Here is a 13,536-nt window from a genome sequence, read left to right on the forward strand (position 1 = left end):
AAAAAAAAAAAAAAAAAAAATTCTGTTAATGATGCAATATTCTCTTTTGTGTAAGCTTTTACAGTATAATCTTGAACTGAAAATATGTGAGGTAACTGCAAACTATAAATATTTATTTCCCCAAATTATTCTTTGAGTTAAATGTCAAAACTAATATTATTATAGGGATCTTGAAAGCTCCATGAAGACAAGAAGTGAGGGTCATGCCATTCAATCATTATTAATTTAGATAACTTGTACACTGTGTGTTAGGCTTTTTGTTAGATGTTGCGGCAAGAGTTTTTATAGGAAGAAGAAAAATAATGTTAATCCTTTTGAATAAGTACCATAGTAGAATTAAGCACAAGAGGCTTTGGGGAATCATAGGAGGCCATATAGAGTGACTACAAAGAATGTGGACTCTGGAGCCAGACTGCTGGATTTCATATCTTAACCCTGCCACTGACTAAGTGTGTGACCTTGGTTAAGTTCTTTAACCTCTTTCTGCCTTGATTTTCTAATCTATAAAATACGGATAATAATGATTTTTACCTTTTGGGATTACTATGAGAATTAAATGAGTTAGTATATGTAAAATGTATAGGGCAAGGAGAAGCATGGTCCTGTTCCAGGAAGAGAGAACAGGCAGTTCCTGCAGGTCGTGGGAAAGTGAGAGAGCCCAGTGGATTTGGCTATTTCCAAGTTAGGTCCATGTAGCAATTGTATTTTATGTGCCAGGTTCTCTCTTAGTAGTGAATTAGGCACAGGATGAATAGATACAATCCATACCCGTTGTCTGACTCAACTAGAATACAAGTTATGAAAATTTTTCATTATAGTAATAATTTAGTGTAATAGGAAACTAACAAGTAGTCTATCTGTACCAAAGTGAGAAGTGGTAGGAATGCCTGAATCTGCTCTAAGTCCAAGACTATGATGTTCACAGTTGAACCAGGTTTATACTGGTTTGTGAAGAGTTCTACCCAGAAACATCATCTTTCTTATATATGCTGCCCCTCCCCCAGGAATCCATCTTTTCTCCTCCCTGCCCCCCCCTTTCTACTTCTCCCCCCTACTCCTCTCTCTCTCCTCTTATGCCCCCTCTGCCATCCATCCATCCATACACCCAGCTACCCACCCACCCATCCTTCTATGCATCTAATGTTTTTTTTGACTCTTGTTCTGGGATGTGTGACTGCTCATTGTACTTTGTACTTCTGGAAATAGCTTTGATACTGTAATTCAGTTACCTTGATGAGAAGAGATAATCTTTTGATTAGGCAGTTACTTAACATGACTCTGTTTTTCACTTTTCTGTCACTTTTGCAGCTTATTTTTCTTAGACTAGAAATTTAATTATTTGTTACATATACATATAAATTAGAACTGTATGTTTATATCAAGCTACTTCCATCAAGAATCTAAACCAAATACATTTTACGAGGCCAAAATCACCTTGACACCTAAGCCAGATAAAGATAATACCAGAAGAGAAATCTACAGATAGCAATCTCTGAACATTGATGCAGAAATCCTCAATAAAGTATTAGCAAATTCAACAACACATCAAGAAAGATTGTACATCATGACCAAATGGGATTTATCTCTGTCATACGAGGCTGGTTTAACATACACAAATTAATTAATGTGATATCTCGCATTAGCAGTGTGGAAGACAAAAATCACATGATCATCCCAATTGATACAGAAAAAGCATTTGACAAAGTTGAGCATTCTTTCCAGATAAAAACTCTAAAGATTTGGGTATAGAAGGAAAGTTCCTTAACATAGGCCATTTAGGAAACCCCACCGTTAACATCATAATCAACAGGGACAAACAGAAAGCTTTTCCACCAAGATCTGGTACAAAGCAGATATGCTCACTGTTGTCACTTCTATTCAATATGGTGCTGGATGTGCTAGCAGGAGCAGTCCAACAAGAGAAAGAAATAAAAGGCATCCAAATTGGAAAGGATGAAGTGAAATTATCTCTTTTTGGAGATGACATGATCCTATAGGTAGAAAACCGTAAGATTCCACAAAAAAACTGTTAGAACTAATAAAGGAAATCTACTAGAGTTATAGAATACAAAATCAAAAAATTAGTAGCATACCCATATATTAATAAGAACTTAACTGAAAAAGAAATCAAGAAAACATTCCCATTGATAATAACATCAACAAGAAAAAGATACTTAGGAAAAAATTTAACCAAAGAAGTGAAAGATTTGTACACTGAAAACCATTAAACTTTGCTGAGAGAAATTAAGACACAAATAAGTGGAATGATATCCCATGTTGTTGGATCAGAAGTATTATTAATAATATTGCCAAAATATCTATAACACCCACAGTAATATACAGATTTAATGCAATCACTATTAAAATTTCAATGACATTCTTCACAGAAACAGAAAAAACAATCCTAAACTTTGTGTGGAACCACAACAAAGCCCAAATAGCCAAAGCAATACTGAAAAAGAAAGAAAGAAAAAGTTGGAGGCATCAGATTTCCAGCCTGATACTGACATAAAATCAGAAACGTAGACCAATGGAATAGAAGACCCCCAGACATAAATCCAAATATATATAGTCAACTAATTTTTGACAAGGGCACCAAAAGGACACAGTGGAGAACAACAGATAGTTTCTTCAATAAATGGTGCTGGGAAAACTGGATTTCCACATGTGAAGGAATGAAATTGGATCCTTAAGTTAGATAGTACATAGCTAATTTCTTTCTGTTTTTTTTAGTAGAGACGTGGTCTTGCTCTTGCTCTGGCTGGTCTCGAACTGAGCTCAAACAATCCACCCTCCTTGGCCTCCCAGAGTGCTAGGATTATAGGCGTGAGCCACTGAGCCTGGCATGATAAGGGATTAATATCCAATATTTATAAAAGAAGTCTTACAAGTCAAAGCAGGAAATCAACCTGATTAAAAAATGAGCATCCTCTGCCAGTTCCTGGAAAGTAAAAAACAAACAAACAAACAAAGATAAAAGTAAGAAATGGGCAAAGCCCAAAGAAGACATAAAAATGGCCAACAGATATATGAAAAGGTGCTCAACATCACTAATCTTGAGGGAAATGCAAATTAAAACTACTATGAGATATCATTTCACACCCATTAGGATGGCTGTTATCAAAAAGACAAAAGATAACAAATGTTGTCAAAGGTAGGGAACACCGTTGGGGGAACACTGTTGGGTGGGAACATAAGTTGGTACAGGCATTTTGGAAAATGGTATGGAGGTTCCTAAAGAAATTAGAAATAGAACAACCATAGGACCTAGCAGTTCTCCTGGGAATATACTCAGAGGAGTTGAAATCACACCTCGTAAAAATATCTGCACTCTCACGTTCATTGTAGTATTATTCACAGTAGCCAAGATACGGAAACAACCTAAATGTCCATTGGAGAAGGAGATCCTGCCATTTGCCACAACTTGGATGGACCTGGAGGATATTATGCTAAGTGAAATAAGCCAGATGCCAGAAAAAAAATACTGCATGATCTCACTTACATGTGGAATCTTTAAGAAAAAAGGGTTATATACAATATAAAGAGAATAAAACAGTGGTTACCATAGGCCAGTGGGGGGAGAAGGGGAAGTAGAGGAAATACAGGTAAAAGATAACAATTAAGTTTCTTTTCCATAGACAAATCTGAAGCAGGCAAGAAATAATAGGTGGTTTTTTTGTCCTCTTCCTGTGGTTGGTGCTTGTGCTGTCCATCTGCATTTGTTTATAGTGGGTTTTCAGGGCCTTTGGGGTTTAGTTGGCTTATCCAGGACTTATCATCCTAGGGAGCATTGGCCTATCCCTGAAGGATATAGACAGACCAGTTCTGAGAGGGCCTCACACACCATGCTCTCGCTATTGGGATGGTTTTTTAGGATTATATTGCTCTAGTAAGGCATTTACCTCAAGAAGTTGGAGTTAAGATTCATTTGTTCATTCAGCAGTGAGTCAGCGTGCTCCACCTCTGTGCCATGTGCCAAACTGGCCTGTGGCAATGTGGAGGTGAATATGATATGGACATTCATGGGGAACACAAACATTCACGTAGCATGTAATGTGTTCACAGTGTGATGACTGAAGGTGTGAATAAAGTGCTTTAAGTGTTCAGCTTGGGAAATGACTAATAATACCTGAGAGATTTGGCACAGGCATCATGGGGGAGATGGCATTTAAAGCAGCATTTTTAAGGTGAAGTAGACATTGACCAAGATGTAGAGGTATTCCAAGCATATCAAGCATGAGTCTAGAGTCATGAAAGGGCATGGTGTGTTTGTAGGACAATGAAAAGTTCAGAATTGCTCCTATGTGGTAAGGAGTAGGAGTAGAGGTAGGATGGGGACAACCAGACCACTGGCCAAGCTTCAAGAAGTTAAGCTGTTCTACGGTAACTAAGAAGCTGGCACAATGCTTAGAGAAGTGACATAATGAGATTGATGGGATTTTTTTATTGTTTGTTTGTTTTTAAGGAAGTGAACACCTGGCTTCATGGGAGAAAGGAATAGGAAAAAAATCTAGAGTCAGTTATGAGAATGGTAGAGTTGTTAAAGAGAGAAATTGTGAGGATCTCAACCAAGGGGGAGTGGGGACAGGGGAAAGGAAGAATCTGAGCAGAATTTGAGATGAGTGCCACACTGGTTTACTAGTGGATCGATGAGAGAAAATGGGGAGCTGAGGAGAGCTCCCAAGTTCCTACGTCTTCTATTACCGGTTGGTGGTAGATGTCATACACCGAGGCAGGGACCGCAGAGGAGATGCAGCTTTGCAGGAGATAATGAATTTATTTTGGAGATGTTTTTGTGCTTTTAAAGACATTCAAGATGAGGATTCTTACAGGTAAGTCTGGAGATAGGAGATTTGTACATTTAAAAGCATGGTGCTCTAGTAAATGCAGTCACTGAGGCTGAGGGGGAAGCATAATTTGAATAAAGGGACAAGGACAGAACCTGTCAGGGAGTGCATGGCAGTGCTAGGGAGATGGAGAAAATAGTCACGAAGGTGGAAGGAAGACCAGGAGAGAGTGGTGACCTGTGAACAGGGAGAGGACAAGTTCCAGAACAGATGAACAGAGGTGAATGGTTTGAAGAATTTAAAGGGAAGATGGATTGATTAAGTTAAGTACATGGTATATTGATTTGGCAGCTGGCAATGCAAGTGTTGCCTTTACTGAAAGCTGGTGAGGTGAAACATAGCCAGGCAGTAATTCACTTTACCATGAGTAGGACTGAAGGAGAGATTAGTTTGGATGGTTGCTGGAGGATATCAGAAGGGGTTGCATCCAGTGTGTGTGGGGGTTATCTATAAATAGTAAAGGAGAGCCCTTCTTTCTGAGATGGGGAGAGGGGAAGAGGTGAGAATGATGCTTTCATTAAGTAAATCTAGAGGTAGGAATATTGAGGAAGCCCATGCCCGAGAGCTATCATTTTCTGGGTGATTAGGAGTTGAAGTGAGGAGAGCAGAGTAATCATAGTTGAATTTGACTGAGCACTTGTTTGCACTGGGCTCTGTGCTGTGTACTTTATACAGTGACCCTTGAACAATGTGGGGATTTGGGGCACTGACCCCCACACGGTCAAAAATCCACGTATAACTTTAAACTCCCCCCAACGTATTTAATTACTTACAGACTGTTTTAACTACTAATAGTCTATTGTTGACCAGACGCCTTACTAATAACAGTCGATTAACATATTTCATATGTTATGTGTTATGTACTATGTTTTTCTTATAAAGTAAGCTAGAGAAAGGAAAATGTTATTAAGAAAATCATAAGGAAGAGAACATATATTTACTATTTAAGTGGAAGTCAATGATGTCTTCACATTGAGTAGGTGGAGGAGGAAGAGGAGTAATTGTTCTTGCTGTCTCAGGGGTGGCTGAGGCTGAAGAAAATCCATGTATAAGTGGACCCTCGTAGCTCAAACCCGTGTTGTTCAAGAGTCAACACTATATGTTACTTCATTTAGTTTTTACCCTGTCCCCCTCAGTATGTTATTATAATACCCATTTTAGAGGTGAAGAAAAGGGTTCAGAGAAATTATGTAATTTACTTGAAGTCACATACTTGATAAATGTTGGATATAGGTTTTGGACTCACTTGGTCTGATTCCATCATCCTTAATTTTTAATCAAGGGGTTGAGTAGAGAGTATGAGGTAGAAAAGGTAGGATTTGATGCAGCTGCCATGGAGAAAGTAAATAATGCTTTGCAGATATCCATGGTGAAGGGAAGAGAGGAATTGCTAACTCGAGAATTCCAAATTTGGTCTCTCTCCCAATCCCTTGTAGAAGTGACTTGAAAATAGGGCTGACTGGTACAGCTAAAATAGAAGATTAAAATTAGTGTTCTTTTTGCACAACATTGAGGCATATGTAGCCTGTTGTTATTATAATTATAAATCTTGGTAGACTTTATAAGCTTTAGCCGAGCACTATACTATAATCCAGCTGACCAAATAAGATTGGAATTTGGCAGAAAACCAGAAAGACACCATTAGTTTAGCATACCCTGGAGCCAGAATCCCAAAGAGAAGAGAAGTATTGAAAAGCACAACCCCAAAATCTGTTATTGGCAAGTTTTGCTGTGAGATTTCTCGGTACATGCATGGCTCTGACCATTGGGTTTTTTTTTTTATGTTAAAATTATCATTGGTGTTATTTATTTATTGGCCAAGCTTTTAATAATTTAATTGCATTCCAACTCATTTCATATTTATCACCTTAAAACAAATGAACTTTTACCTTAAACAACAAAATATAGACATGTGTTTCAATACCTTGGAAGAGCCTACAGGGGAAGAATCTTAAATTTTGAAATTGGTTTTCCGTGCTTCAACTCCTTAGTCTGTTGTTTTGTTTTGTTTTGCTTCACTGACTCATCACATTGATTGAGCACCTACTTCATGCACTAAGTTCTGAGGATACAGTGGTGAACATGACAAAGCTTTTATTTGAGTGAGATAGTCTATAAGCAAGTAAATGTGTCAAGTTGTGAAGTACTGTGAACTAAAAAGAAGACAGTATAAGGAGCTAGAATGCGAGAGGAGTGGTTTTGTACAAAATGTGGTCAGAGGTCTCCTTTGTGGGAGTGACTCACCTGAGAGAGTAACACAGGCAGAGAACAGCAAGGACAGTGGTCCTTGGGTACGGTCATAGTGGACAGGGTACAGGAATAGGAAGAAGGCCAGTGTGACTGGAGGGGAGAGAGAGTGAGTTCATGGAGGGAGCCACGGTCATGTTATGGGTCCTTTGTAGGTTGTGCTAAAGACTGCATGCATAGCTGTGGTTTGTGTGTTCTCATAATCAGTCTAGGTTTGGTGTAGTGATTAAAGTGACAGTGTTCAAATCATTATATTTGGCAATTTTTATATTTATACCATTGTATTATTTTTACTTTATAGGATGGAACAAAATTCATTTGTATCGGGGCTCTATATTCTGAGCTTTTGGCTGTTAGCAGTAAAGGAGAACTTTATCAGTGGAAGTGGAGTGAATCTGAGCCTTACAGAAATGCCCAGGTATTTTATTTTATTAAAGCTTGCATTAAATAGCTCTACCTATCAACATATAAAATAGTAATCATTTTTCTTATGCTTTCAAAGAATCCTTCATTACATCATCCACGAGCAACATTTTTGGGGTTAACCAATGAAAAGATAGTCCTCCTGTCTGCAAATAGCATAAGAGCAACTGTAGCTACAGAAAATAACAAGGTATGAAACACTTTTCATTGATAAACAGTACTTGCTTAAATTCTTGGGTTTTTTCCCTCTTCTTGCCCCTTTTCATCTTTTCATTTTCTGTCTTTCTGTCTAACAGAAATATAAATTATCTCAAGCCTTAGTAGCATAATCCAATGTATAATTTTTTCATTGGCTAGTTTGTAACTATTAATATGATCCAACTTTAAAAGTAGCTTTCTACCTTACCTGAAGGAAAAATAGTCAAGAAAAGTGCTGAGAAAAGAGGAGATGTTGAGAAGCTATGAACTATATAGATTGAGAAAATATGGATATTATGCCTCATTATCAGTTTGGCATTAAAGTCACTAAACTCTTAAAAATTGTTGGAACAAATGTTTACTTCTGATTAATGCCTTAAAGGAATTTTTTGAATCATTTATTTTTGTAGCCATTAGCTCAGAACGTTTTAGAATTCCAGTCTATGGAGTATGTATGCCTTGCCCTAGTTTTGACCACAATCCTTTTGAAAAAATTACTTGTTTTAATTTAAACCTCTAATGTTTATTCTTTAGGTTGCTACATGGGTGGATGAAACTTTAAGTTCTGTGGCTTCCAAATTAGAGCACACTGCACAGACTTACACTGAACTTCAAGGAGAGCGGATAGTTTCTTTACATTGCTGTGCCCTTTATACCTGTGCCCAGCTGGAGAACAATTTATATTGGTGGTGAGTCTCACAGGGAGGAGGAATTTCTTACAGCTTTTATACGTGTAGAGAGCTGCTTTGAGTAGAATACCAACATGGGAGGGTCAATCAAAAGATAATGCTTTATAGAGAGGGAAATTTCACTTTGGAGTAAAGTAACATTAAAAAAAACTTTTAGAAAGATAAATTTATAAAAGTAATACATACTTAGTGATTATAATTATTAAATTTTATAAAAGTATAAAGTAGAAACAAAAGTCATCTAGAGTCCTACAACCCAAAGTAATTACTATTAACGTTTGGGGGCATTTTAAATCTTTTTTTCCCCTATATATAAACATATACTTTGTTTTTATGTAATATGAAGTTTAGAATATAGAGTATTTTTTCATTTTATGTATGAATATTTTCTTCCTTATGTAATTATAGCTTTTCTGTTATAAAGGTGGCATTAAATTTTTTCTTTGTCATATTTTAAGGACTTAACAGTAAATTTACATTGTCAGAAATAGGGGAGTCTCCTAATGACATACAATTATTTGGAAGAAAAAAATCAATTGATGCATTTCTTATAAAATTTAATCCTAAAAGTTTAATAGAAATAGATCCAGTTATTTATTAAACCTATGAATAAGTTGCAATTAAGAGTAAGTCACACATACTGATATTATTCTGAAGCAAAAATATTAGAGATACACTAGAAATGCTTAAATGATAATATGTGTAATTTCAAAACTATTTAATGGGCTGCTTTGCTGCTTATTTGACCAATTTATGTTTTTCCCTTTCAGGGGTGTAGTCCCTTTTAGTCAAAGGAAGAAAATGTTAGAGAAAGCTAGAGCAAAAAATAAAAAGCCCAAATCCAGTGCTGGTATTTCTTCAATGCCAAACATCACTGTTGGTACCCAAGTAAGTGATTAGAATTAAGCCAGTCCTAAGGGACATCATTTCTCTTCAAAATCATTTTCATTCCCTGTAATCAGTTCTTCTGTAAGTCATTTTATAGATGAGCATCATTTGAAGAACCAGGTTCCAGTTGCATATATGTGTCACACACATCATTCTTTCTTCATTCAGTAGTTGAGTAATGTTACATAGATTCTGGCCCACTGTCAGTCAGTTTCCCTATGGGGCAGGGTTCCCATGTGTGCTTGGTTTTAAGAATAATTTGGTACTTTTAAAATGCAAAATCTGGAGCCTGTTCACCTGAAATGTTTTAGTTTATCTGGTGGTAGGGCCAGACATCATTGTGCTTAACAAACATCCTAGGTGATTCTCATGACTAAGCAGTTTGAAAGATACTGCTCTATGCAGTTATTTTTAGTGAAGCAGAAGGCGTTATCAAATCCCCATTTCTACTAGTTTCTGTTTTCTGAGATGGTTTTAGACTCTTATAGGTACTATCTTACAGAAGGTGATTTTCTGATATGCCATTGGTTCTCAAAGTGTGGTCCGTAGATGCCTGCCTACTCCTCTATCCTTTCAAGGAATCTGCAAAATTTCTTCCTTTTCAAGTTACATTTCTGTGTGAAGTCTTCTTATATACTTTAGTCAGAATAATATATCACAACAAATTGAATGCAGAAATAAATATGAGAATCTAGCTGTCTTCTGTTAAATCTAACATTAAGAAATTTGCTGAAATGTAAATGACAATCACTTTTCTCACTAATTTTTTTTTTTTTTTTTTTTTTGAGACAGACTCTCACTCAGTTGCTCAGGCTAGAGTGCTGTGGCATCAGCCTAGCTCACAGCAACCTCAAACTCCTGGGCTCAAGGCAATCCTTCTGCCTCACCTCTCAAGTAGCTGGGACCACAGGCATATGCCACCATGCCTGGCTGATTTTTTCTATATATTTTTAGTTGTCTGGCTAATTTCTTTCTATTTTTAGTAGAGACAGGGTCTTGCTCTTGCTGGTCTTGAACTCCTGACCTCGAGTGATCCTCACTCCTCAGCCTCCCAGAGTGCTAGGATTACAGGCGTGAGCCACCATGCCTGGCCGCTACTTTTTTTTTTAAATCTACTTATTTTTCGTAAAAATTATTGCTTGCTGAGCACAGTGGCTCATGTCTGTTAATCCCAGCACTTTGGTACCCTGAAGCTGGAGGATCACTGTGGCCAACAGTTCAAGACCAGCCTGAGCAACAAAAGTGAGATCCCATCTCTATAAAAAAAAATAAGAAAAACTAGTGGAGTGTGTTGGCACACGCCTATAGTACCAGCTACTTGGGAGGCAGAGGTGGGGTGGATCACTTGAGCCCAGGAATTTGAGGTTGCAGTGAGTTGTGATTGTGCCATTGCACTCCAGCTTGGGCAACAGAGTGACACCCTGTCTCTAAAAACATAAAATTGTTGTTTATATTAAATTTCTCAATTTCTATTACTAATATGTTTAATTTGCTAATTATTAAAGTTGGATATGACCCACCACACCAAAAGAGTTTTGGAATAGTCATATTTAATAGTGAAAAAGGGGTCTTTAGATCAAAAGAATTTGAGAACTGTTGTTATGCTAATATATTAGACTCTGGTGGAAGTTTATCTAAAGGATAAAGCTTGATGCTTGTATTCATTATAGCAAATGTTGTAATGAAAGTTTAAGAACTTTATAATTAATCTTTAAAACTTAGACAAAAATCGTGGTTTTTATTATATAATGTGCTGTTAATTTCCTCATCTACCCCTTTAATTCAGTTATTTTCTCATCACCACAAAATGGTATCAGCTATATTTCCTATGCCTTAAAAAGTAGCTAGTCCCTAGTTGCTCCTATTAACTTAATAGTACCTTTTTTTTTTTTTTTTTTTTAACAGAACCCAGCTTAAATGTACCTGTTCTTTTTGTTCATGGCTCTAATTTTTTTTGTCCTGCTCGTGGTTGTCTTGTTCTCTTTTCTTGGCCTTCCGATTAGAAAGTTTTTAGCAATTACCAACTCTTCTGAACATTATTGTTCAGCCTTCATTATTTATAGTAGTTTCTTTGGACAGTGCTTGTGTGCACCCCCACCGCCTGAGCCCCACCCTCTCTTCGAGGACTTCCTCTTTGCCCATTTGGTTCAAATACTGATTTCTCATATTCTCCTTATCAACTGCACTCACATAATAGCAGCTGCCTTATTAGCAGGTGGGATGGCATTACTCTGTAGGTAGGGAGGACAGAAAAAATTTTTTATTTTTAATTATTATGGGTACATTATAGTTGTATGTCTTTATAGGGTACAAAAATACTTTAAAGATGCACTGATGAAAAGCTTTAAATAAAATGACTTGACACTAAATTGCTTGAAGATAGCAGCATATTAATATACCTCGATGTAAAAGTAAATTTTGTTTTGCTGTAAAAAACTGAAGGTTTAAGGCAGTCACACCTGCAAAACCAGTAGAGTATTCATGTATTAACATAGAAAAAACTGTTGGTCACTTAGAGTTTTCTGCTGTACCTACATTCACAGATCATAATTGTTGAGAATAATATATTTAGCAAATATTTATTTCATGTCTTATTATATGCTAGACTCTGGATACATACCTCCTTGTCTTTAAGGTGCATTTATTTTATAAGAAGGCATTAATAAATAATGTGTATTATATTATGCCACATTTCTCTTTCAATTTAAGCCTTCTTTCTTATTGATCCTCTTCCAGGCTATAAGCTTTCACCAGTCTTTTCTGAAAATTTCTGGGTAAAAATTTCCGTCAAGTCACAGCTAAGCAGGGTATGCCTTTTCTAAGAAGCCTGCTCTTACGAACTATTCATTGTGTACCACAGAACTAGTTAATGCTACATAACTATTCTTTGGTAGAACTGCGACTCTAAGCCAGTGTTTCTAGGCTTCTAGTTCCTGTTCTTCTCAAATGCACCACCATCTTGTGTCTCTTAATTTCACTGTAAGCCACCGAAAATCATGGCCATCATAGATTCCACTGGTCAAGTATAACTTAATCATCGGTTATTCGATGACTGAACAAAATGTCAGTAACATTGGGCTATTGATGATATCAAAAAAGATCTCCAGAAATAATATTCATATCATTACATATAATGTTCATATAATAATGGCTTCTTAGATGGAACTATTGCTGGCACATTTCACAGTGTCATCTTGCAGGCCATTGGTTTTCAGAGTATGACCTGAGGTTAGTTCCTGACAGTGAGAATTTTATAGGTTATTGACTCCTGAACTCAGTGAAACTTCTAACACTAATGTCTACATATTCTTTTTTTTTTTTAAAGAAAAATTATATTATCCATTGAAGTTTTTGGCTAATAGAAAACAAGTCTTCTGAGGGAAAGAATATCCACCAGAGATAAAGTTATAGTCTATATAGCATCATGAATTAAAGAAGAAAATGATTTCAAATTATAGGAAAAAGACAAAATGTGTGATTGTTTTGTTCACATTTCATCTTTTTAATGATAACCCCTTTTAGTTTCTTCTGTGCCATTTCTGTTTTGTTTCTTTGTAGCAGAATGATTGAGGTATTTACTTCATTAATTTTTAAAGTTAATGTTAAATTTTTAGTAAACATGCTGAAATTATTCCTGCTCCTTCATTTTAAGAACAAATTTTCTTGATGAAGACCTTTAAGTTGACGCTTTCTTAAGCCTTACTGATTATGTGATTTGGAAAACCTAGGAAGTAGTACTTTTTATGTATTATGTTTTCATACATTTGAAATAAATATTCTAGTTAGTTTTAAAATTGTATCATCTTGATGGTGGTTTTCTTTTGTTTGCTAGGTATGCTTAAGAAATAATCCTCTTTATCATGCTGGAGCAGTTGCATTTTCAATTAGTGCTGGGATTCCTAAAGTTGGTGTCTTAATGGAGTCTGTTTGGAATATGAATGACAGCTGTAGATTTCAACTTAGATCTCCTGAGAGCTTGAAAAGCATGGAAAAAGCTAACAAAACTACTGAAGCTAAGTAAGTACTATACCCTAACTAATCTTGCTTTTATACCAGTTCTTGTTTGCTCTATATATGAATACGAATAAAGCTTATCTGAATCACTGCCCCAGGTTATTGATAGCTTTGTGGTATGTTTTTCTTAACTGCATTAGAACAGTATTTGAAAGTATGTATTATGTACCCTTTTCAGTACCTTAGTCTTAAAAATATACCACTTAAAGTTTTCAATATTTCATTCCCTT

The 13,536-nt window shown here is 36.2% G+C and overlaps 1 protein-coding gene across 1 annotated transcript in view; it reads left to right on the forward strand.

Annotated features, from left to right (window-relative positions):
- Positions 1 to 13,536, forward strand: part of UBR5 (ubiquitin protein ligase E3 component n-recognin 5) — a 127,652-nt gene that overhangs the window by 59,154 nt on the left and 54,962 nt on the right. Inside the window, exons 10-14 of the mRNA XM_012643624.1 lie at positions 7,396 to 7,512; positions 7,597 to 7,707; positions 8,250 to 8,404; positions 9,175 to 9,292; positions 13,125 to 13,309. Coding sequence (XP_012499078.1) covers positions 7,396 to 7,512; positions 7,597 to 7,707; positions 8,250 to 8,404; positions 9,175 to 9,292; positions 13,125 to 13,309 — 686 coding nt within the window. The remainder of the gene's footprint in view (positions 1 to 7,395; positions 7,513 to 7,596; positions 7,708 to 8,249; positions 8,405 to 9,174; positions 9,293 to 13,124; positions 13,310 to 13,536) is intronic.

This window comes from Propithecus coquereli, unplaced genomic scaffold (assembly GCF_000956105.1).
Source record: "Propithecus coquereli isolate 6110/MARCELLA unplaced genomic scaffold, Pcoq_1.0 Scaffold2, whole genome shotgun sequence".
NCBI classification, from domain to species: domain Eukaryota; kingdom Metazoa; phylum Chordata; class Mammalia; order Primates; family Indriidae; genus Propithecus; species Propithecus coquereli.